The sequence below is a fragment of the Camelus dromedarius genome, chromosome 17 (assembly GCF_036321535.1).
Source record: "Camelus dromedarius isolate mCamDro1 chromosome 17, mCamDro1.pat, whole genome shotgun sequence".
Taxonomy (NCBI): Eukaryota; Metazoa; Chordata; class Mammalia; order Artiodactyla; family Camelidae; genus Camelus; species Camelus dromedarius.
In genome coordinates, this window is record NC_087452.1 from 44,446,689 (window position 1) to 44,472,252 (window position 25,564).

The following is a 25,564-nucleotide window of genomic DNA, read 5'->3' on the forward strand; positions in this document are numbered from 1 at the left end:
TATTAAAGTTAGACACAAACAGCCGCATATTGTATGATTTCATTTATATGAAATGTATAGAATAGGTGAAGCCACAAGAAACAAAGTAAATTAGTAGTTTGTGTTCTGCCAGGGATTGGGAGTCGGGGGAACGGGATGACATCACTGGGTACAAGATTTCTTTTGGGGGCAATGGAAATGTTCTGGAATTAGCTATTTATGTGGGTTGTGCAATCTTGTGAGTATATTAAAAACACTGAGTTGTATACTATAAAAGAGTGGATTTTATGGTGCATGAAATATACTTAGATTTTTTTAAGTGGGGGAAAAAAAGGAAAACAGATAAAAATAAAACTTATTGATCCTGAGTCTTAAAAATAAAATATTGTGTTTAATATCTGTTATTTTTTAGTACCAGAAGAAATACTGAATTTAATATGTTCTAATATGAACTACAAAGCCATTTGCAGCCTTTTTTTCCCCGTCATGAGAAAGCCGTAACAGTATCTTGAGATTGACTTAATTTGTTTCTTTTGGTTATTTAAGATTTGATTGGCATGTTTGCTTCAATACAGAAGGGCAAGGTGTCCCTCTGTCCTCTTTCTTCATCTAGCCCAGGTTCAGACTCAGGAGCAATAATACTAGCCTGCTGCTCTTTCCAGGGCTTAGATGATAGATTTTCTCATTCTACTTCTATGTCTTCTTCTGTTTGTTTCTCTTTCTCTCTCTCTTTCTCCCTCTCTCCTTCTCTCCTTCCCTCCCTCCCTGTCTATCTCTCTTTCTGTCCATCTCTCTTTCTGTCCACCCCCCAACTTTCTTATACAGATGTGACATACGTGTTCTTTGTTTTCTTCTACTTTGAGCCTTGCTTATCATGGCTGAACATTTATGGATCCAGAGATACATGCTTATGTATTCAGAGTCTGTCAGTCTATTGGTAGGGTGCTAAAGGATAAGCAGCTAAAAGGTTTTTGACTTTTATGCATTTTGAGTTTGTAGTCTCTGAGACATGAAAACTAGAGGTATTCCAGAGGCACAGTGGTATAGTGAGAAAGAGATACGTATAGTAGCATTGTGATATAGTGGCATAGAACTCAGGGGAGAGATCTGTGCTTGAGAGTAGATTTGGAAGTCATTAGAGAATTGTTTTTACTGTAATCTTTCAGTATTAAAACTGAATACATTACTTAAAGCAGTTGCCACTGAGTTTTTCCTCCATTGAACTACTGAGTCCTTTGGCAGCAGGGATATCATGAGTTTACCCTTTAAAACTTTATCCTAAAGAGGAAGCTTGGTGTGACGAGAGACAGGAATTAGTGTTAAGGAAACCTTGGTACAGCTATGCATATTTAGGAATATTTGTTCTCAACAGCTAGGCATGCTTAAATGGAAATGAAAATAAGTGGTTTCAGTGGTGTCATGTGGACAGAAACCAGAGATATCAGTTGATTACAGAAGAAATTGGGAGGAGAATCTGTGTAAATTACTCCTATGCTTAACAGTCAAGAAGAGATGAAAGAACATTGTAGGAATTATCTGTAGTTAAAGGTTAATGAACTTTTTGTTTTTTAAGGTTGGAGGAGTTAAATATGTTTCTGTCCCAAGGTAGTAGAGTCAGTGGAGAAGGGAAAATTTAAAATGCTAGAATGAGAGGAAATAGTTTATGGCCAGAGTTCGTGAGAGGCATGAGGAATGGGATGTACAGAGTATAGCTGGGGAGGTAGCTTTGGATATGGATGGGTCATCAATTTCACTGAGGTAGAAGGGATGGAGATAAAGGAGGTAGATTCAGATCTATTTTGGCTGGGTTGGCATTGAGACATGTCATCAGGAGGTTGTTGTGACTTCCTGAGGAGTCAGAGTCAGGATCATGTGTTAATAAAAAGGGCATCGGAGAGGGGCCTTGAGGTTTAGAACAGCCTTTGAAGGGGCACAAGAGGAGGAGCACTCTTCAGGGCTTCCTGCTGCAACCCACCCACACGTTTGGAGACTTGCCAGAAGAACTAGCAGGACTCAGCTGTACTCATGGCTGAGGTTTTTATAGCAGAAGGACACAGCAGGATCAGCAAGGGAAACGACCCATCGGGTAGTCTGGAGGTTCACACACAGGCTTGCAAAGTCATCCCTCCTAGAGGTGAAAATGAAGGACTACACAGAACATACTTCTTCCTCCTGCAATGAATGCAGAGCCTGTGCGCAATGTTTCTGCGCAGAAAAGCTCACTTAAGACTCTGAGTCCAGGGTGAAGGAGGGTAGAAAGGAGGTAGTTATGTCGGCACCCTGCCACACAACCAGCCACAACTACCAGAATTCCATACTCGGAAAAAGATAGCAGGTGTTCACCATAAGTCACAGTGTTTGCAAAGTGGTCTAGGCAAGTTGGTATAGTAGCATTTAATACTCCCCTCCCCCCTGCCCACAACACACACACTCACACACACACAATAACCTTATCTTTGATATAAGCAGGATCCAAAACTAAATTCCAAAGGCCAGCCAAGAGCCAGCCCCATAGGTAGGTTCTTCTTAAGAGTGACATCAAGCCTGGTAGGTTAACACTTTTCGCACAGTCACTAAGGCCAAGCCTTATAATGACCCCAGTTTCTAGTAGTGCCAGTATGCATGACTTTGTGATTTTATAATTTTCTTTATTGAGGCACCTACAGCAGTGGGGTAGAGAAATTGAGTTGTTAGATTTATCCAGATTTCAGGTCTTCCAGGGACTGAAAGTACTAAGAGTGGGGTGGGGAAGCAACAAGGCAGCAGACAGGATAGTGATGAGAGAGCTAATTTGAGGGTGTCCTCTTGCCTACAGAGGAGGCAAGGCAGGGTGACTCTTAGATTAGGAAAAACTCCACAGACTCAAGCTTGGGTGTACCTGATGGGGCAGGGTCCAAGATTGGGACCTGGACTTCTCTACCTTCCCTAGGCTGCTGAAAATCAGACTCATCAATTCAGTTCTTTTTTTTTTTTTTTTTGGTCTTGTTTAGCTTCCTAGTATGTTGTAGGTGAAAACAGACTTCATATATATGTCTGTGCTATGAATTCTGTCTTCTTAAAAATAATGTTTTCTAGGGATAATAATTTTTTTTTCTAATATAACTAAGTTTTCTTCTGTTCTTTGCTTGCTCTTTCATCAAAGAGGATACTTCTGACAAAATGGATGGTAAGAACTTCCTTTTCTAATTCTACTGCTGAAACTTTTTGTGGCTCTTGGATTCAGTGTAATATCTTTGTTCATTCTCTTTGTTTCTGAAAATAAACTGCTTATTTAATAGCAGCAGTCTTAATGTGAAAATGGCTGCATAATTCTCTGAATTTTGGGTTAAGCATCTCTGTTTTTGGGTTTTCCAGTTTACTCAAGTGTTAGGTTGCTGTTTGTTGTAAGTAGAGTCAATTAACTTAAATATTTTTACCTGAGCTTTTAGAATATTCTTGATTTCTTAAGTCTGTCTCTGAAATACTAGATTCAGAAGAATGGAAAAGAATCTCATAAGTCATTTGATTCAGCTCTCTAGTTTACCAGCTGATAACAGAGAGAGACAAATGACATGTTTTACAGATTCATATGGTTATTTATGAAAATGAAATGCAAGTTGCAGATGCTGTTTTTTTAAGCTTTAAATGAACATTTAATCAAAATTGAACTTACTTTAAGCTTTGCCTTTTTAATTCAGTATTTAGTTTATCTAGTTGCTTCATCCAATATGGTATTTTTTATCTGTATGGTATTTTTGGTCTAATGTTAGACCACATATTACTCACACTTTGCCTTCACTGCATCAGGTACTATAATGTTGAGCTTTTTTTTTAAGAACTTGTGAGAAGATCCTGAACCTGTAAGTCATAGTATGTGATGTAGGGAAAATGGAAAACTGTACGTTTTTCTGTCAGTTATTACGTAAACTCTGAAATTGGTGTATCTTCCTTTCTGATGAAATGGAAGATTTATTTAATCTTGGGTTAGGCAATGAGTGTTACTTATAATGAGTCTCTGTGCTTCTCTGTATATTTAGTGTATTTCATAAAGTTAAGAAATTATTAAATGAAATAAAGCCCATCAAGGAATAGTTTTTATATTTCAGACCTGTTCGATATCACTTCTAACACTGAGATTCTGGATCCTTCAAAGACAGATTATTCTCATTTTCCAGATAAAAATTTTTTCTTGTTTGGGTCAGAAACATCAGCCTATTTGAAGAATCACCTTTGTTACATTTTTTGTGACTCTCACTGATGTTTAATTTAATCCTGTGTATTTAAAACATCGAACATACACACACACACACACACGTTATTGCTTTTATAGTAATAGTGAGTTAAGACATTTATACTTGATTATTTTTGCCAGTTTCCACTGATATCTGAGAGAACACATATGATTTTGAATATTGATGGATCAATAGGTCTTTGTAATGCTTTGATGAAAATGCTGGGTTAATGAGGCCTGGGTCATGCATTTGGTTCCTGGTTTGTCATTTAGATTTTCTAAACTACCATCTGGAAATGCGCAGAAAGTATTACACTGAAGAGAGCTGTAAAAATCTTCATTTGAGGAGTCATGACAGAGTTGCATCTTGAGTGATTAATTTCTCTAATTTTTTTTCACTACTTAAAATCTGAAGTATGAAATACAACATATTAAAAATCTTCGTTATAGAATTTTGCTATTTTCAGTTGTCTAGTTTTAACCTTTTTGGGTGCTGTGGGTCATTAGGTTACCTCAAATTTTGTTTTACCTCAAAATGAACCTTTTAAAAGTTAATTTAAGGCTATGAGACTAGAAGATATTTTTTCTTTTTGCCCTTTTGTTTTCGTCTTGGGTGGGAGATGCAAGGAAGTTCTTATCATTAGCATTGGCAGATTTTGTTGAAATGTTATTTTATTGTTTTATTTCTCTTATTTAGGAACAGCATCTGAAGATGGTAAGAATTATACATTTTGCTAGTAACACAAATATCTCTACATTAATATTTTCGTTAGTAGGAATTAAATATTTGAAACTAAAATAGGCTAATTTCTTTGCAAATCTGTATAATTTGCCAGCTGTGGTAGCTTCTCCATTTTATGTTTGGTTGTGTTATTTATACATGTGGGTTATTTTTGTTTTTTTAATCCTTCATCCTGGAGTTTTGCTTTATATCTTGGATCATCTCATGCTGGAAAAACGTAATTGCTCAATGTGTTTAATAATGTCTAATATAAAATTAGTACGTAGGGTTTTTTTCCTGTAAACATTAATGCTTTTGTTTTGTGTTTCTATTTTTTAATTTATGCCAATTCATTTATACTTTGGGAGAGCATGCACCATTGCTTTATCATTGGAGTTTAAATGTCATTGGCATTTAAATGCATTTATTTAGTCAGGTTTTAAATGTATCTTTGATTTTGAATCAGTGACTGGGGAATTGCGTATATGATTTGCACTTGGGATTAGAAAAAACTCGCTAGATAAAATATTTTATTTTACTGAGCCAGTTTACCTTTAAAAATTATTATTTATTACTTTTGTATTTGTAGAAAGAAAAAAAAAATCCCATTTTTATATTTATCCTGCCTAAAGGCTGTATTATTTAAACCTCTGATACGAAATTTTTTTTTTCTTGGAAGTTTTACATGGATGACATTTTCTTGTGATACAAAACCAACTAGATTTAACATTTTGAAGGTCTCATACTTACTCTGATATATTTGAAATGTTTTTGTATTTTAAGTTTTAAATTAGAGTACTCTATAAAAATGGTTTCTGGCACTGTGGCATTGTAGTTTAGAATGGTAGTATCAAAATCCTTAATTTATCCTAATTACTTTGTTGGGTACATTCTCCATTTCAAAAAGAAGAATTCTGTCTTTCTGTTTTACTTCTTATTCAAGAGAACTTTGTGTCCTGCTCTAAACAGACTCTGTAGAAGGGTAGAAGTCCTGAACTGTGGGCTCACTGGGGGCCTGGAGGAAGTTGATAGAATGCTAGCACTCTGCCAGCTAGACTTCTCATTTTGCTTCTGTTTTATTTTTTGTTCTTAATTATTCTCTTATCTTCCCTCACTCGTTTCTTGATTTTGTAATTTCTTCTTACTCTTCGGTATATTTCTTCATATTTTATATGGCTGTATGAGGCTAGCCTTTATATTGTGATTGCCCTACACTTTGCCCCTTTTAACTGGAAAGGATTCTGAGCCCTTTGTGATGAAGTTTGGTCTTGGTTCTGATTTGATAGCGGTTGAGACTGTTGCTTGAGAACACTAAAGTAGCTGCTAGTAATATACTTTGGTTTTTTTCTAAAGACAGTTTGTTTAAGCACTTTGATAAGCATTGTCTCCTTTTGTTCAAGAGCTCTAGAAACAGGTCTTTGTGACTTGGTTTCGTGGAGGGGCATGAGGTAGTGGTAGAGAAGAAAGGAATGGAGTGTGAAGCTAAAGAAGGAAATGCATGCAGAAAAGTGCCAGTTCTGTGATTGGTATTTCTTCAAATAATTTTGTCATTATAATTATTTTGTTGGCTAAGGAAAGAGAATAGTAAACTTGTCCGTGTACATCTGTAGTAATCTGATGTTTAGTCCAGGATGAAAAGATGAGATATTTTACCTCATATTGTATCTTCTCCCTAATCCCTTTGGAAGTACATTGTCAGTCAAAAAGATTGTATGGGTTGTTGTTCTAAGATTAGGCTTATATTTTAAACTGTAGGCTGGATTTGAGAGTAAATTAAATTTCATGAAAACTGAAATTTTAGAATTGGAACTACCAACTAAGAGCAAGTGCATGCCTGTGGTAATTACCGTATTTATAATTCTACTTTAGTGGACTAATTATATCAAACTAAGAATGGAGATCTTTTAGTTTGACTTTATTCTTACCCTTAAAGGAAAGTTAGCTTATAGGGTGACACATAAAAAGCAGTATGTATTTTTTTTTTTAATTTTAAGGCAACTATAATCTGTAAGTGAAGATTATACATTATTACAGAATTTAACAATACTTAAAAAACACACCCAATTAGAAAATTATAGTGAGATCTTTTCTTCATTACTTGATATTATTATGGGAAAATGTCTTTAATTATGTTAATAATTTTATTCTTTAGGCCGAGTGAGAGCAAAACTTTCAGCGCCACTTGCTGGTATGGGAAATGCGAAGACAGATTCCAGAGGAAGAAGTCGAACAAAAATGGTGTCTCAGTCACAGCGTACGTATGGCCTATCATTTCTCCTGTACTTCTAAGTTGTTAGGGAAAGTGTGTTACTTGTGCGTTACTGTATCAGGAGCTTGACCAGTGGAAAAAGACAAAGCTAATTTCAAAAAAGACAAGCCACATACTGAGTTCTTGTTCTGTGCTTTAGGTTCATCATCACCTGACAAAAATGAAGGTATCTTTTTTTCAATGTTTTGGGTCAGTTGTTGTGCATGTTTTGGAATTTTTGGAGTGGGTGTTGTCTTGTCTTTGGTGTGTTATTAGGGCTGCATCATTGATATTTGCCACTTAGACAGAAAAACTTCATCTGCTGTAGAAACTTTTGCATGGAGATATTTTTAATAGCACAAATCTTTTAGCATTAAGGTTTTCACAGTCTACTCAGAAACTTGCAAATGTGGAAAATTGTGCTTTTTAGGGGCCAAATAATTGCCATAGATAAACATCAAATCTGGTTGCATCTAGCTAATGCTATTCAAGGACAGATATGTGATATCTTTGTATCCTCACAAAAATCTGTTAGAGTATAGTTAGCATTTTTGGCAGGTATTGATTCATAGAGAATAAACATAAATTGAAGTGACAAGTTGTGTTATATTTATTGTTAAATTTAAGATGTGTATTTTTGCAATTTTATTGGAAGCTGACTTTCTCGTAAGCACAATTATTAAAAAGCACAATTTTGGAGCCTAGGTAAAATGAATGATCCATTCCTATATGTTCCAGAATAATACATACACTTATGGCATAATTAATTTAAAAGAGTTTGTTCCCATTCCTTCTTTATCAAGAGATTTTCATTAGCACTTATCTCTTAAAACAGGAATTCTTTTCTAGGGAGGTAATTGTCTATATACTTGGCCATTTTGGAAAGAATTAGATGTAGGTATTTTCCACTGTTGTTTAGGTGATTTATCAGGATACAGATACCCTGCTTGTCTGTTTTTTAACTTGATTCCTGAATCTTGGAATCAGGGGAAAGAGCTGGGCTTAGAGAATGCTAGGGTGGTGATTAGATACAGTCACCCTGGCAGATTCTCTTCTTTCCAAAGTCAAAAATCCCAGGCAGAGTATTGATGAGAGCACTCAACAAGAGTCCTAAAAATAAGCTGAAATGCTAAGTAAAATTGATTTGCAAATTGAGGATTATTTACAAATGGGAAAAATGGCAAATGCTCTCTGGATAAAAGGACTCTTCTCCCAACCAAATTAGGAATAGATCATATCACGTTCTTCCTTGATCATGTGTGTTTTTAGAGTAAGTGTTTAAAGTAACTTAATCTTCAGTGGTGTAGCGTAGTAGTTTAGAGCCTTGCTACTCCAAATGTGGTACCCAGACCAGCCTCAGCATCACCTGGGAAATGCACAATCTCATGCCACCGCAGATCTACTGAATTCAGTCTTTAACAGATCACTAAGTGAATTATGTTACAATAAGGTCTGAAAAGTACTGATTTATTCAGATCATAGGCTCTGGAGCCATACTGCCCAGATTTGAATCTTGGCTCTGCCAGGTTATTTAAAATTGCTGCATTCCTGTATACTTCTTCTATAACCAGTAAAATGAAGAGGATAATCTTACAGGATTATTGTGAAGATGAGATTATATGTATTTGCCTAAGCCCAGAGTACATGCTACATATTTTAGCTGATAAAATTGTTCTCCTTGTTATTCTTAATCTAATGTCAACTGGATTTTATACTCCTGTTGTATACTTCTCTGCACCTTGTTATTCTTAAGGCCTTCAGGAAATAAAATAATGGTGAAGTTAGGAAATTTGAAGCATAAAGAAAAATAAAGGTAGCAACCAAAAACTGTATCCAGTATCTTAAGAATAAAACTTAATTTTATGTGAGATATTTTATTTAGTTCTCTTCTAAAGTAATACTAAGACTGAACTCTTGGCAGAGATTCAAAGTAATTTGTGTATGGGTTTTTAGTATGTTACTTAAGAACCTCCCTTTTAATTGCATTATAACTACTGATCACTTCAAGAGAATATAGAATAATTTTTTTTACATTTGGTTTTTCACTTTGGTACCCAATCTACAGTACTTCAAATCCTCTTCTAGAGCATGAGAATATGATAGGCTTTTTAGATCTAGTAGAATGTTAAGATCAAAAGACCTTCCCACTAAAAAACTTACTAAACTTTTATATCATATTGGTGAGGTTTTTGTTCATTTGCTTGCTTATTTACTTGAGTGACTGTTTGTTCCATTTCGAATTCTTTTGAAAAAAGATATCGTGGCCCTGTATAATTTGATGCAAGTTTCTTTACAACATTTTTGCATAGAAATTTTGCTGTGATCTCCATCTTCACTTTGTTGTGAAGTAATTCATTAGGGTTTGCATGGTCTTACCATATTTTTATATCACCATTTAGGGGGGAAAAAATCTCTTGGGTCAAAGCAGGTGTGTTCTGATGGCTAACCAAAATCAATAAAAGCAGACCCAATGGAGAGACTTCCAGATTTGTATTTATATAAGGATTATGTCTTTTGTTGTTGGTAGTGACTGATTATGTACAAATGATTGTACAGCCTGTCAGAAATTTTGTCTCCCCACCCCCCACCCCTCTGTTTTTTTCCTGTATGTCTTAAGAAAGATGAAATCTGTAGCTTTTTCATGTAATTTTTCTTCAGCTAGACAATGTTGTAGTTCTTACTTATAGTTTTAAATTAAATGTTTAAATAATAAAAATTTTAAACATTTAATTATTTAGATTTTAGGCTGTCAGAAGAAAAGCTGAAGAATTTACATTTACTTTTGCAACTTCATTTCATCTGCTTTGTACATAAGTGTCCTATTTTTGTTTATCAGCTGTAAAAACTATTAAATGTTCTGCTTTTGTTACAGACATCAATGGTTTTGGGATTTTTTTAAAGTTTGCTTATTTTGCTTGAGGGTTTTTTATTTTCTAAGAACTGACGAAAGCTTTCTTATTTCCATCTGGCATCCATTTTAAATCTGCTCCTTCCCTCTTCGTGGATTATAACCCTTACCCTAATTCTGCCTTTACACTTGTTCAGGATCACAATCTGCTAATACCATTGGTGGTAAGAATCTATAGACTTTATGTGTGCATCTATCGTTCAATCACCTATTTTCATTATCAAGAATGGGTTCTATTCAGCAGAAATTCTTAACATTTAATATTCTATCATTTTGTAGCCACATTGGGGCAAAATTTGCTGCTGCTGATTTTTCTTTGCCTGTCCTTATTTATTACCAAAGCCCTGGTTTTTTAAAACTACCCAAGTTGCTCCCACAGGTGTAAACATTCAAAAACAAAGGAACTTTAGCAATGCCTTGAAAATATCTCACTAAAAAGTGTAAATGATAGTCTGAAAACTTTAGACACTGCAAGAGAAATTTAGTATCTAATTCCAAATTTTGCAAATTAGAGTATTTTCTACTAGCATTCTATTTTCTAGGTACATCATATTCTTTTTCATCAACTCTGTGGTTTTCTTAGAGGAAATAATTAACCTTGGTAGTTCTTTGCTGGGGAAAGAGCCTTGATATTTTTTCTTCTAAGTGTAAATAATTCCAAAATGGGTTGTAAGCACTGGAATTATCACACTGTTGGTGAGGGTGGGCATTGGAGATGAGAGGGTAATGATTAACACTGCCAGTTTTATTTCCTAGGAGAGGGTATGAATGAATCTAAATATATAGGGAGTCACCTTGCATAATTTTGATAAATTTAATGAATCTAGAATAGGTGGAGTGGTTACTCTGCTTCTGTACTGCATGTTTTCTCTCTGCTGAATAGATCCACATTTCAAGGAATTCTCCAGTCTCCTGCCAACACCTCCACTCCCTAAATTTACATTAGTTTTAACAGAATAACATATTGTATGTATTGTATTCAGTTCATTATTTATACTTTTTATATTGTTGCAAGTGTTCCCATAAAATATTCCATCAGCTTATCGTGCATTGTAAGTTTGTGGCATGTTGGGTGTTTGGATGTTTTGGTGTGTATGTTTAGTTTAGACACTGCATGGAGAAAATAGGTGCCTTGTGAGTATCCTTAAGGTTATAACTGAAAGATACCTGATGTAAAGATTCTTCACCTGGAGCATCATGAAACAGTGTAAATGAGCCATCATTTTACAGTGAACATGTATAATTTCCCTACAATAATTTAGAATTCTTTCTACTCAAATAGTAAGTTGTTAATTTCATCAGAAACACTGCTTTATTTTACAGTATTGCTATAACCAGTGGAAGATGAGTTTCATTTTGTGTGCTGTTAAAGTTTAGGAGTTAAGCATGAGTTTAAATTGTATTCAGTAAGACCATGCCAAGAAAACAGTAGCAAGGGTCACAGATCAGCAGCCCTTGGACCACATCCAGTCTGCCTCTATTCATGTATTATTTGGTCTACACAACATGATAAAAATCAGGAAATGTCAAAGCTTTCATTTTTTAAAAATCCCCAAAGGCCAATATTACCTCAAGACAGAGCTGAGTGGAATTACAGAGTCACCACTCTCTGCCTTACACTCAGCATGCCCCCCTCATAGGCGTTCCCTGCTTGTCCCCATTGGCATGTGAGTCCTTAATCTTTACTCTGTGGAAGTGAAGCGTGATTGGTTAAGATTATACAGGTTGAGCAGTGACTGCTCCATGAGTTAGGAGAAATGCCCACCAGAGGAAAGTTGCTTTCATGAAGTTTTCTTTAAGTGCAAGTTTAACTTTTCTGTAATGCTACCATTCAGAATCTGAAGTTAGATTACACCTTGGAGTTCTCTAGATCGTTTTCCCTTTCAAAGCAGACATGAAATGTTTTGATTGACAGGGAGCTTATCCCCTTAAAAGCTAATGCGTGCAATTCTAGTTTAAAACCATGTTTCTTAACTGTTTTTTAAACTATTGCCCCAATCTCTGAGATTTTTGTCCAGCTCCCTCTCTTTGTCTCCTGACCACATATATTCTGTCTTCCAAGACTGAAGATCACTAGTTTAGAAGGGGTCTGACTTCTTTGACATTTATTTGCCTGCTAGTCCTGTTCTGTTCTTAGTGTACATCTATATCCCAGACCCGGGCCACCCAAGACCCCTTGGGTATTTGAAGGCAAATAGCAAAAAGCAAGCTGCTTTTTCAGCCTGCCCAATTTCGTAAACATTTAACTTTAATTTTGTAAAAATTTAAAAATATACATAGTAATAAAAATGACAGTAATAGAATTATGTTTCCTTTTAAATGTATAGTTCTAATATATAGCTTTTTTGTTTTGTTTTGGGGGGTGATTAGGTTTGTTTGTTTGTTTGTTTTTAATGTAGGTGCTGGGGATTGAACCCAGGACCTTGTGCGTGCTTAACCCGCACTCTACCACTGAGCTATACCCGCCCCCCCAATATCTAGGTTTTTAACATATAGCTTTAGCCATGTGAAATGTATTGTCAGATAAGTTATTTCTTTGGAAATCTTTTATACTGTTTGTGTTCTGAAAATCAGTATAGTGTTGTCCTCATTAAATATAGCATCTTACACCCCCACCCCAAAACTGAAAATATATTTTACATGATTTACCATTCAATCCTAGTATATAAACTGTACCTTTTTTCCAGGTTACAATTATATATAAATCTTCCTCAGTCCATTTCCTTTGTACTTAGAACTTGCCACACTGTCATAATTTTCGCAGATTTACTTCATGAATTTTTATCCTTTCAACAAGTTCTCTTGGAGTTCACATCTTAACATTTGTATGTATGTTTGGTGTTCAGCTGGCAGCCGATCTGGGTCTCCAGGAAGAGTTCTGACCACTACAGCCCTGTCTACTGTGAGCTCTGGTGTACAAAGAGTCCTGGTCAATTTAGCCTCAGCACAGAAGAGAAGCAAGATACCGCGAAGCCAGGGCTGTAGCAGAGAGGCCAGTCCATCTAGGCTCTCAGTGGGTAAGGTTTTCTGTGTAAAACTGGGGACCTTGAATTTCTTTTATATTTCAGGCTTTGGTGGCATTAAAGACATCAATTTAGGCACTTCTAAGTTAGAGGAAAACAACTTACAATTCAAGGAGAATTGAAATGCAGGTTAAAAATTGAATTAGATATCATCTTGAAAGTATAATCCATTTAAATTTTTAATCTTTTTATTCACAACTTTTTTATTTTTGTAAAATATTATTTTATACTTCTAATTATACAAACTAGAAGACTGTATTCAAGAATTTTAATGCTATTCCTGGCAGTGCTTCATCAAGAATCATTTCTTCTCAATCTTAGAAAAACTTAACTTATTGATTAGTTTTTGAGAAAGAAAAAATAAAACCAAAATATCGAAAATCCACATCCTATTTCCTGTTTACTCCCCTTCTATGCTGCTGTTGCTTCGTACCAGCCCGAAGCAGTCGTATTCCTCGACCAAGTGTGAGTCAAGGGTGCAGCCGGGAAGCCAGCCGGGAGAGCAGCAGGGATACGAGTCCTGTTCGCTCTTTCCAGCCCCTTGGTAAGTGTTTGGGCAGGTGTGAGATGTATTGCTTTCCCACTGTGGGAAACATACCTTGGATTTGGCTTTCTTCATCAACTGTATCTCTTGTGTCATTTTGAGGAGAGTCCGAAGGAAATTAGATGTATGGGGAATTCCTTTGACATTTCCTTGTGTTAAATGAGCAAGTTAAACATTGTATGAACAAATTGCCTTCATGATCAAGTAAATAGCATGCAAATTTAAACTACAGAATATTGAATGCAAGATTTTTCATAACAAATAACCCTATAAATTTAAATATTTACTCTTACATGAAATATGAACTATTTAGTTTGGTAAAATTATATATACTTTTGTCCTTTCCAGCAGAAATATTAACATTGCACCTTAGGTATTTAACTTAAGTTACCAGAAAGAATGCTACAAGATAATATATGTGCTACTTATTAAAATGGGAAAGATTAATGTTTTTATAGTATTTTATAGCCATTTCCCATATATTAGCTCATATCATGTCACTGTTGTAAAATCTATCCATCCTTAATTATAGAGTTTGTAGTATAGCCTTGATTATAAAGCTACATTTACCTCAGTTATAAAAATATTAAATTTTTTTAAACATTTGGTATTTTAGCATAATTGGAGAGGCAGAACTTTTTTATGTTGAAAATCTTTAGAATTTCAGCATGATCCTTCAGCATTTTAACTAGTACTCTGTTTATATACACATACCTATAGACATTTCAGATTTTTTTCTTTTAATTCCATAAAATGTAGGTTACTATAATACTTAGAAAGTTGCTCTTCAGACTTTGTAACACTTAAGTAGAACACAGTTCTATTCATTGTCTATTGGAATTACTGTTTCCTTCAATAGACGTGTTAGTATTCAGTTTCTAGAGATTAATTTCTTGTTCTCTGGGCCGTTTAGCACAAATATATCACTACCTGACTATCCTATACTGACCTAGAAAACCCCTTTAAGCTAGGGACACAGACAGTGGTATCCTCAACTCTTGTTTGTGTTCCAGTGCCAGGTGCCAAAGAGTTTCCTTTTCTGTCTTTCCCAGAGATATATGTAGTTCATGTACAGCATATAGTAGGCTTAGTCTGTACAGTGTCTGTTGATATGTGTATGCCCACACGTGCGTGTGTACATGCACGCACACACACACACATACATGGTACATCCTCATGCATATATGTTTCAAAAATGAAATAAATCCTACGTCTGTACAAAATAAGCCTGCCACCTTGAGTTAAAGGAAGCAGAGTGGGTGTGTGGTAGTTTAAGAGCATATGTTCTAGGGTCATATGGCCTTGTTGATACCCCAGCTCTGTAGCTGGGTTTCCTCATCTATAAAACTAGGATAATAGCATGTACTTCTCAGCGTTGATTTGAAGGCACTGTAAATGACACAATACACGAAATAACCCCTGAGAGCAGTGCTTGGCACACAGTGAGCACGTGGTTATCATGTTCATCGTCACTGCCACCCACCGCTGCTGCTCCACCTCTTCCCCTTAAACTCTGCTTGCTTACCTACAGTTAGTTGTTCACACTTTAGTGGCAAGGATCTTAGATTTTTACTGGTATAAACCTACGTTTGTTTAATATAGAGTTAGTAGAAAATGTGAGATACATCAAGAAGAAGCAAAAGTATGTTTCTGTACCATTTAAACCTGTACAATAGTCAGAGATTAGAGGATATTTATAAACAACTTCTAATTACTTAATAAATATTGTTAATATGCCTATTTTTAAAGGGATATTTTGTCTAGACATTAATTTTCTAGATTTATCTCAGAGCCTCCATTTGCCAGTTTAAATCATTTGAATGTTATTATTAAAGGAGGCAGTTTTCCTGATTCTAATGGAACATCCTATTTGGGTTAAAGGTGGTTAAACTTTTTAATCATACAGTTTTAGAAGAATTGAATTTTATAGCCCTTTTATTTACATATGGATACTGCATAGTAAAGGTAGCAGATTATCCTTGTTTATTACAGAGGGATGAAGATAGCATTCCCAGAGATCAGGTTGTCCCTTTCATTCCCATTTTTCTGCTGCATTTGCCTGCATTCTGTTGTCTTTATTTACTTGGTGAACCCTTTGTCGCCTCAGATTTGAGTGTTGTCATTCAGCAGATGAATCCCATAGCTTGCCATCTATTCAGTTGTAGCACAAGACCAGCGTGAGGGCCCTAAAGCACCAGAAATAAATCAGAGTTGAGCAAAGCTGAACTTCTGGAAACTTGCACTCTTAGTTTCTATCTATTTCTGGAACCAAGATTCAAAAAAAAAGGCTTACACTATGGCAAGCACTGAATGTTACCTTCAGCCACAGATAACTATTGATTTCAGAAGGTTTTCAAAATTCTTCGTCTGTTAAAGCATTTCCATATTGGTTCAACTCTTCTTTATCATTTTAGAAATTATTTCTCTTGGGTAAAATTGAAACTAACTATATATTAGTATGCTTTATTAACGATACCAATCAACTTTTAGGGTCTGGTTAAACATTGTATGCAGCATTCTCTCTTTAACCTTCTCTATCAGTCGTTCTGATCATTTTCTTATTCCTCAAGGTCCTGTGGCAAAGGAAAGAGTAATTCATGTAATAAAAAGTATTTTAACTGTTCTCTTGAATATATCTGAAGCAAGTAACTTAAAATAAGAGCAATATATTTCATTATACAATAAAATGAACTTTTCCTGACTTGTTTGTGTGTGTAAGAAAAAGGCTCACTTTATGGTGCTATGAAAATCAGGATTCTAAGATCTAAACGGCCGTTTTGATTAAAGTATTAAGATTTCTTTTTTGGTGTTCAGATGTGCTTTGATATTTAAATAACCTACTGAATACAGAACTTATATCCTATGAACCATTATAGAAAATGGCTATGTTAACATAAATGAGGTATGTTATCTTTTGAACAATGTAAAGATGGTTTGCGTACTGCTACAAGCAAAGACCTTGAAAGAGTGCAGATACTGAGGGGTGGCTTGGATCAAATTAATTAACCTTTCTCTATGCTTTGGTTTACCCATTTATAAAACTGAATAGTTAATAACTGCCTCACGGGGTTCAGGACTAGTGGAGAAGGGGTTATTATTGGTTACTAGTTACCATAGTGGTTTTTTTTTTTTAACTACAGTGTTCATTCTTTTTTGTTTCATGCTTGTGCTCTTGACATTTCCTTCCATTTGAATACTTGCTTTTTTCTGTCTTGTGTGGACTTGTCTGTCCCCATAGGTGTAAGATCTGTTGTGTGTCAAGGATGATGTTGCAATGCTAATGTTCAGTTGCCCCATTTGGCAATATTCTGATCCTTAACTATTAATAGTAATACCATTGTTAACTAACTCTCCTTGCCTGACTGTAGTGCTGCCACTATTCCTTGTTTCTGTAGTAATAGATGAGGTTTGTATGGTCCTGTTATTCCAGCCTCCAGACACCATTCCAGATCTACTGGTGCCCTCTACGCCCCCGATGTGTATGGGGCCTCAGGTGAAGGATGAGTACATTTTCACTATCATCTGTGCATTCATCTCAGATTTTTTTCTTTTCGGTTTCCGTTGAGTAATCATGTTTTAAAATTGACTTGTTTTCTTTAAGTTTAATTTGTTGGAGAAGAAATCATTTATGTTTTTTTTTTTAATTTTCCCCAAGTAACTTTTTTCCCTTCAGCAATCTTATTTGAGCACCTTTCTCACTGGAAGATGGACATTTTTCCTTTGTATAACATAAGTTATGTCATTTTAAAATATAGAGTTGTTTTATATTCTCAGTTATGTACTTCATCTTTGTATATATGTTTAAAAAAAAAAAACCAAAATGGTGGATGAAGTGTTTTAATTGTAAATGATGGTCTAGAAAGTAGTTGAGGGGAAAACCCATCTATGGTTTGTCTTTACATACCTCAGAATACCGGGCACATAGTAGGTGCTTAACAGATACCAAGTGATGTGACAGTTATTGAATGGAATCATCCCATTTTGAAGAAGAGGTAATAACTGGAGGGTTTTTCCCTCGTAAATTCCTGGCGTGGCTTCATTGAGCTCCCTAGTCGTTACTGGTATGAGGATTGAGCTTTGTTCTGGGCTACTCTGTGGCTCACCCATATGGGTGAGATTTGCCTGACTGATGGAGCTGGATTAATTACAAGACTATAGATTTGCAAGCCCTTAGTTAGCCAGCCATGCTTTCTTCTATCTTCTGGTCATAAATGTACCATCGCTGCTGTTCTTTAAATTTATTTCCCACACACTGTCAGTGATTTTAATTGCCTTTACCCTTTTATTTGACTGAAACTAAATGTACCCAGAGAATACAATATTGCTTTTAAAATGCTTTGCCCCATTGGTTTTTTTTTTTTTTTTTTCCTCCCCTTAAGGATCTTATAGTTTCCAACCTGACACAGTTACATTTACGGCTCTCTCAAAGCTGTTTTCTTTCTTCTGATCTGTTAGGTCCAGGGTATGGGATCAGCCAGTCAAGCCGGCTGTCATCCTCTGTCAGTGCCATGCGAGTCCTGAACACAGGTTCCGATGTGGAGGAGGCGGTAGCAGATGCCTTGGTACTCTTCTCCATTTCCTTATCGTTATAAATGTTCCAGTTATCGAGCTAGTGTATGAGTGAGCCAGTCCCCCAGAGTGGGAAAGGAGGTGGGAAAATTCCTGTGGATTAAATCTAGGAAGATCAAATGTGGGCAATGCAAAAAGCAGGACAGTATAATTAATTCTCAATCTTTATTAATTGGTCAGAATTTGAAGCCAAGGCCCATAATAATTGATGAGATATCATGAGTATAAATATTGACATTGTTAATCTGGTGATGTGTTTTATGCACTGTAGTACACTGAGAATAATGACAGATAGATTAGTATATAAATATGTACCCAATAAGCATGTAGTTTCAAGGCTAGCTTAACATTGAGTATTTAGGGGTTGCTTTAGTTTGGGACTGGATTTTGTTTAGTCTTTTACCTACCCGTATTTTCTGAGCTGAGAGAAAGTACACCTTCAAAACAAATTATAATTAAAAAACCTTTCTGGCCCTTTATGCCTTATACATTAATAAAACAGTGAGGTTTAAAAACATGATCTACAGATCCATGATAGTTTGTCAGAGGAATGCTGTACATATACCACTGTTGTTTTTCTTACTTAAAATTATGAAGGAAGTATTTGAAACTGATTATAATTGGCTTTTACCAGTTTCCCAAGTCAATTCAATATGATTCTTCGTCTTTCAGATTACAATATTAATGCTCTATTTGAGAAGCATTTACTCAGTTTCTTACCCAGATCTTATAGAAGTCATCATCTTTGTTTTGAAATTTTTTAAAAAATTATGTCTTTTAAAACTGCATATCAGCTCTTAACCAATGTTGATATAATACAGTGTTTGCCATATATTTGAAAAACAAGTTTTTAAAAATATTCATTGGTCATAGCTATAATATGTTACATGTAGTCACATGTATAGTTCTGGTCTGACAGTCTGTATGTGCTGAATTTTTCTCTTTACCTCAGCCATTTGATTATTTTTTATATAAATTAATATAATTAAGTAGGGACTTTGTTCTCTTGAACTTGGGGTATATTGATCACATCTTGTTCTGGTGATATTAAATTAACTATATGTTTTAAATTTACTGTTCCTCATCAATGTATTTCTCATATCATGTTTTTTAGTTTCTTTTAAATGGGTGATTTACTGATTAAATTCTATACACATAAATTTTATTAATTGAATGGGTTATTTTTGAACTATTACTTATAATCCTAAGATGTTGTATTTGAATTATACGAGGAACATTTAGCTACTAGGGCTAAAAGCTGAATCCCAATAATTTGATTATATCTACTTTCATTATTTGCATGGCATAGATATTCCAGTTACAACTATCAGGAGAACACTATCCAACTGTTAAGCCTAATTAGACCTAGGGGGAAAATCATAGAAATAAAATTAACTTTGGAAATGACAGAACAATCCAAATGGGAAGAAGACTTGAGTTTCTTTGGGAAAACTGATTATGAGAGTATTTTTGTGGCTTAGATATTTCCCTTTTGACTAAAGAATGTTGGTGAGATTAAAGATATAGTCTGCTTATAAGCAGTCCTTTTGTATCTATATATTTTAAAGCTTAATGTTTCTGATTATGGGCATTGTTTATGCCTACTTCACTGTGCTGTTTAGCAAAATGTTCTTCATTATTTTCAATTTTTCTCTTTAAAAATCTACTGCTCTCAGCTCTTAGGAGACATACGGACTAAGGTATAGATATTGCTATTTTCTGACATCTTATGATACCGTAACTTTTTTTCTTTGCTTCATCAGTTTAACAGATGATAGTCTTCTATAAAAAAATCAAGTGGAAATAATAAAATCTGTAGACATGCATCATTTTTTCAATACATACGATTGTCAGGAGGGAGATAGTGCTTAAATAGAGCGTCCCTTGAGGGTTCTTGTCCTTCAAGCCTGACTACTTTGTACAAATGAGATGATGTCGTTCACCCTGATGTCTGTAACAGAACTGATCCTGAAGCCCAGCACAGGAAATATCACATTTGCCATTCTAAATTATGTCGATGTCTCTAAATCAAATTAGTGATGGAAATGTCATTATAAAAAACTATTTTGAGTTAAGTTCAAGTTATCTTTCTTTTAGATTTTAAACTTTGGAGAATTTAGTCACCTGGAACTGTTTTAAATTATTGTGCTTAACGTGTTTCATAGTAATATCTTCACCATTCACCAGGCTAAATTCAGGTATCAGATTGCATAAAGATTTATTTCCAGTTCTTCCAAGAAAATCCCAAATAAGCAATTTACTCTCTCTCATTTCACTTTCAATATTCAAGGTATAATTAGCAGTTGCAGTTATTAAATGATAAGCTTCAGATGTAAAGAAATCAAAGGAATCTGAATATGCTTTCTCATATTGATTGAAATAGACTGTATAGACACATTGGGAAAAGCACGGAAGGACTCTCAAGGAGCTTGCCTCCCAAAATAATAGTAAGCACCACAGGTTCTCATCATTCTTTGTCTGTATCTCACTTCTCTAGGAGACATCAGGGTTGGGTACAAGGGAAAAAAGAGTAGCAAGAAAAGTCACAGTGGAAGTAAAAGAAGGATAGAGGAAAGAAGGGAGAGACAGGAAAACTTTACATGGGGGAACGTGTTTCTGATCCATTGTCCATTTTCTGACCCATTCTTATCCTTTAAAAAGGTAATAATTTCTTCTTAACAACTCACATTTTTAGTACAGTTTCTGTTCATTTATACTCTAGTAGTTCTTTTTGGTTTTCCACAAAAAGAAAGGAGGAAAGGAAATGCCCTCCGTTTTTGTGCACTCCCCACTTTACATGTCTAAACTTCCATGTAGTTGTCTTACTCCCCTTCTCCCACTCCCCATAGTTAAAGAATAGTCCATCTTCTACTAACTCCTAAAACCTTTTTTCTGAAGAAAAACTAAATATTGACTTTTTGTTATTACAGTGATTAGCAGCATGCTTTGCACTGATTTTTTAAAGAAAAACCAGTCCTTTCATGATCAGTAGAAATTGTGAAATACTGGTGTATTATCTAAACTACCATTTGATGAGAGTCTTTATGTGTAACAGAAAAAACCTGCTCGAAGAAGATACGAGTCATATGGGATGCATTCAGACGATGATGCCAACAGCGATGCATCCAGTGCTTGTTCAGAACGCTCCTATAGCTCTCGGAATGGCAGTATTCCTACATACATGAGGCAGACAGAAGATGTGGCAGAAGTCCTCAACAGATGTGCTAGTTCCAACTGGTCGGAAAGGAAGGAAGGCCTCCTGGGTCTGCAGAACTTATTAAAAAATCAGAGAACGCTAAGGTGAGTTACTTTCTCTTAAAATAATTGTCCTGTCAGGTTAGCACTTTCTGACTTGACTTTGTTTTCATAACACTTTAAAGGTACTGGTATGCTTTCATACTTGTCCTGAATTCAGAAGGTGGCATCAAAATATCTTCCCAAGCCTTAATCCTTTAGGACCGTCTATACTATCATTATTTTTTTTAAGTTAATTAACTTGTTCTATTTAAAGAAAGAAACATTTTAGAATGAAACTTTTTATTCACAAAAAGAAGTTAAATATAAAAAGTTACTGATTTTTTTAAATAAAAATAAATAGTAAAATACACATATTTAAAACTGAAAAATTTATTAAAATTCATTCCTGATAAGTTTTTCAGTGAGATGAAAGAATATTTATGCTCACCCAAAAATGAAGATATAGTTTTGGTGTTTGGTGTAATATTTGAACCTTGGTATAATACGAAATGTAATTGGAGTGAATTTCTCTAAGGACAGAAGTTTATATTGGTTTTTAGTTGAGTTTGATTTGGCTTCCTTTCCTAATGGCTTTTGCTTGCTTTTCCTCTCTAAAATCTTTATTGTCTTTATCTGTGTAATGTTTTAAACCTCTGTAGTCTACCTCTTTAAGAACCTGGTTCAGATAATTCATAAGGTCGAGTATGCTGGATAACAGACGGCTACTTCCTGACTTGATACCTGAAATCAGGGTTTGGTTTACTAGCTGTGTATTTATTTTGAGAAATAATTAGAACTAAGTAATTTAAAATAAGTGTTTATGTACTGCCTAATACATTTTAATGTTGGCATATCACACTTCATGAATCACTGCAATAGATGATCATAGTGTTGTTCCAAACCCCATTAGATTAGGATAACATAAGATTCAGTGTATCATTTTAAATGGCACATTAGTAATCATAATTTAGAAAGATTTTAGTCCTCAGATGGCAATTAAGAGATTGATTCATATACTGGGAATGTCATTTGTATAGTTTCCTTTGTCTTGCTACAGTAATGAAATAAAGTTATTTCTTTGTATATAACTTTCAACCTTTAAACTAGTGTGTGTTACAACAGAATTGTTGTTGCATTTGGTAAATTTATATTTAGCCCTGACTGATAAGATCCAAAAATTTCTCAATTTTATGGGCTGATTTTTTAGCCTTTTTTAAGAAGCCCAATTATATGTAAGATCACTTTTAAATTACTTCTTCCTACAACAAGATATTAATTAGCCACTTTATTATTTTGACAGTCGAGTTGAACTGAAAAGATTATGTGAAATTTTCACAAGAATGTTTGCTGATCCTCATGGCAAGGTATGTTTTAGTATTTAAGGTTATTTTTGTAGGGTGTCATTCATATATTACCCCCTCAAGAAAAGAAGTAAATAATAACAAAAAACTGTAAGACATTTTTATTTTATTATTGCCCCGAAAATGGCAATGATTTTAAAAACATAATTGAAATCAAGTATTTGATATCATACATAATTTAGAAACTGCTCTCTGGTAATCATTAAAATGTTTTCAAAAAGAGATTGTCTAAGACCATAAACTGAAGGATGTAACAATCACACTCACATATAGCTAGTCAGGATGAATGTATTTGTATCACTAAAAACATTTTACTATTTGTAGAGGAAATAATTGGGGTAAGTTGGAAAAAGTTTCTTATTTTTTATTAAGTTTTCTTCTCTATTGATGTAAATATATTTTTATCTTAAAAGAGCAATTTTGTAGAAAAGACTTGCCATTAAATAACACAAAAGCACAAAATATGGCTTCAGCCATAGTTTGGTACTAATATAAAAGAACCATTTTATATATTGAAATAGTTCATAAAAATCTTCAGAACACTGTTGAATGTTTAATGTTGATTGAAATATATTTAAGTACTTTTGCATAATCTGCATGTGTACTGTGAAATTGTGATTTACCTTGATGGATAGTACTGTTGTAAAATGTATTCATTTATTCTGTTTTCAGCAATTGATTGACAGTGGTGAAACTTTATTCAATATCTTCCTTTAGGACCACAGATGTCTACATGAGAATTTCTAACCTAAGTGAGAGGGAGATGTGGAAGGGAAATCATAAGAAAAAATTAATTTCACTTTATTGTTTTTTAAATTGTCTTCACTTTATTGTTGCACATGTCATTTCCTCCTCATTTTTTTCTATTTTCATTACTTGTGACACTACTTAAAGATACTAAAATTCCACTTTATATATAAATTAAAATCTAGCTAAGGATTATAAATTGCTTTTACTTTGAAACAATAATTTTTAAAGGTTATCTTTTTATGAGAAGGTGTATTTATTTTAACCAATGCAAGATCCTATTAAAGACAGATTAAAGTACACTAACTTTATAACTTTCAAACTGAGCATGTACATAACTGTACCATTTTATACTGATATTGCTACCACTAACTACAGCTGTAGGAATTGCTTTACTGCAAAAATTTCTGTAAATCCTGAACAGATTAGCTGTTGACATTTTTTGTTGGCAGTATGAGTCAAAGGACAAGACACTTATGATCTGGGTGGGCCTATTTTATTAAAAGATATTTTAACTAATAATCTATACAACTTTTTAGAGTTTTAAAACATCTTCAATAAGTGATCTGATTCTTCTCTCCTAGAAGGTATAAGACTGAAGCTGGATTATTTCTTGAAGTCACGGGTTTTTATTTTTTATTGGGACAATAATGCAATTTTGTAGGATACTAGGATTTACACAGTAATAAAGAAAAACACTTTTTTTAAAAAGTCTCTTGAAGATCAAATATGAAAGTCGAGTTTGATAGTGGTGAAAGAACTGAACTGAGTACAAATGTTTGACCTCCCCTTAGTAGATGTGGAGAACCAGCTAAGTCCTACCTAGAGTTCTCAGGAAGGTGGCTTTTTGGTTTTTCTCCATGGGGTTTATAACAGCATACAGTTGATCCATTTGGCTTTGCCTGGTTTGGTTTTTGGTTTTTTAGTTCCGTGAATATAAATGTAATGGGAAGATTTTTGTTAATTTTTTTTGTTTGTTTGACTTATTTGGTGATTGTTCATCAGAGGCTCTGCCAACAAGGTAATTCATTAAGAATAAAATGGATATGTCACTATACTGTGCCAAGTTAAAAATGTCAGGGCTGGATTTGAGTTTCTGCATTATATCCTGATACTGTTAAAATAGTAGCTATCTCCCCTCCCTTTTTTAATGTATGTTTATAAAGTACTAACAGTCTGGTCTTCAGGATCAAGCAGCTGTTTTTGATACTTTCTTTTCTTTCTAAATACAAGTTTGTTCTCTATCAAGGGTAGACCTTTTCTTTTCTTTCTTTTTTCCTATAAAGGCTAGTAAATACTTGTAGCTTGGTGGGCCATAATGGTCTCTGTGACAACTACTCAATTCTGCCATTATAACACAAAGGCATCCATAGACAATGTGTAAACAAATGACCATGGCTGGGTTGCAATAAAGCTTTATTTATGAATATTGAAATTTTAATTTTCATATAATTTTCATGTGTCACTAAAAAGCCTTATATTTTGTTTTGTTTTCTTTAAACATTTTAAAATGTAAAAACCATTCTTAGCTCGCAGACCACAGTTTGCAACCCCTTTTCTGTATGATTGACTCTGGTCATTGACGCTAAAATAAAAACATGTATTCAAGAACCCTTGCTCATGCTCATGCTCATGCCACTGGTTGAAGGTTAGGACTTTTGAAGGGAAACAGTGTACTGGCCGCTGCTGGGTGAAATCAGCCCTGTTATTCCTGAATATTCCTGCCATTCTTCAATTCTGATCCGTAGTTTTTGTCTAAATGCTCAGTATGCCTTGCCTCTTCCTCTTGTTTTTCTCTTCTGTCCTTCATGGAGACTGTGTCAAGTAGTATCTCCTCAAACTCCAGCCTTCTTCACCTCCCCACCCATCTCATGCCCAAAGCATATGTCCTGGCCTCTTAGCTTACCAAGAAAGTAAAAGGCATCAAGCAGAAACTCCAGACCAGCAAACTTAACTGCATATAAACCCATTCTTTCTACTTTTTCTTCTTTGAGAATGAAAGGAGGGTTCACCTTGA

The 25,564-nt window shown here is 34.6% G+C and overlaps 1 protein-coding gene across 50 annotated transcripts in view; it reads left to right on the forward strand.

Moving 5' to 3' along the window:
* The window catches only part of CLASP2 (cytoplasmic linker associated protein 2), a 152,447-nt gene that overhangs the window by 91,194 nt on the left and 35,689 nt on the right, over positions 1-25,564 (forward strand). For 8 of the 50 annotated variants that reach the window (XM_031469841.2, XM_031469849.2, XM_064496758.1 and 5 more), the window contains 12 exons: positions 3,122-3,145; positions 4,887-4,904; positions 7,063-7,164; positions 7,319-7,345; positions 10,204-10,230; positions 12,913-13,083; positions 13,526-13,633; positions 17,064-17,126; positions 18,089-18,195; positions 19,879-19,902; positions 21,258-21,502; positions 22,740-22,803. In XM_031469841.2, the coding sequence (XP_031325701.1) occupies positions 3,122-3,145; positions 4,887-4,904; positions 7,063-7,164; positions 7,319-7,345; positions 10,204-10,230; positions 12,913-13,083; positions 13,526-13,633; positions 17,064-17,126; positions 18,089-18,195; positions 19,879-19,902; positions 21,258-21,502; positions 22,740-22,803 (980 nt within the window). The remainder of the gene's footprint in view (positions 1-3,121; positions 3,146-4,886; positions 4,905-7,062; positions 7,165-7,318; positions 7,346-10,203; positions 10,231-12,912; positions 13,084-13,525; positions 13,634-17,063; positions 17,127-18,088; positions 18,196-19,878; positions 19,903-21,257; positions 21,503-22,739; positions 22,804-25,564) is intronic. The other 42 variants (XM_064496761.1, XM_031469856.2, XM_064496764.1 and 39 more) reach the window with 12 other exon arrangements.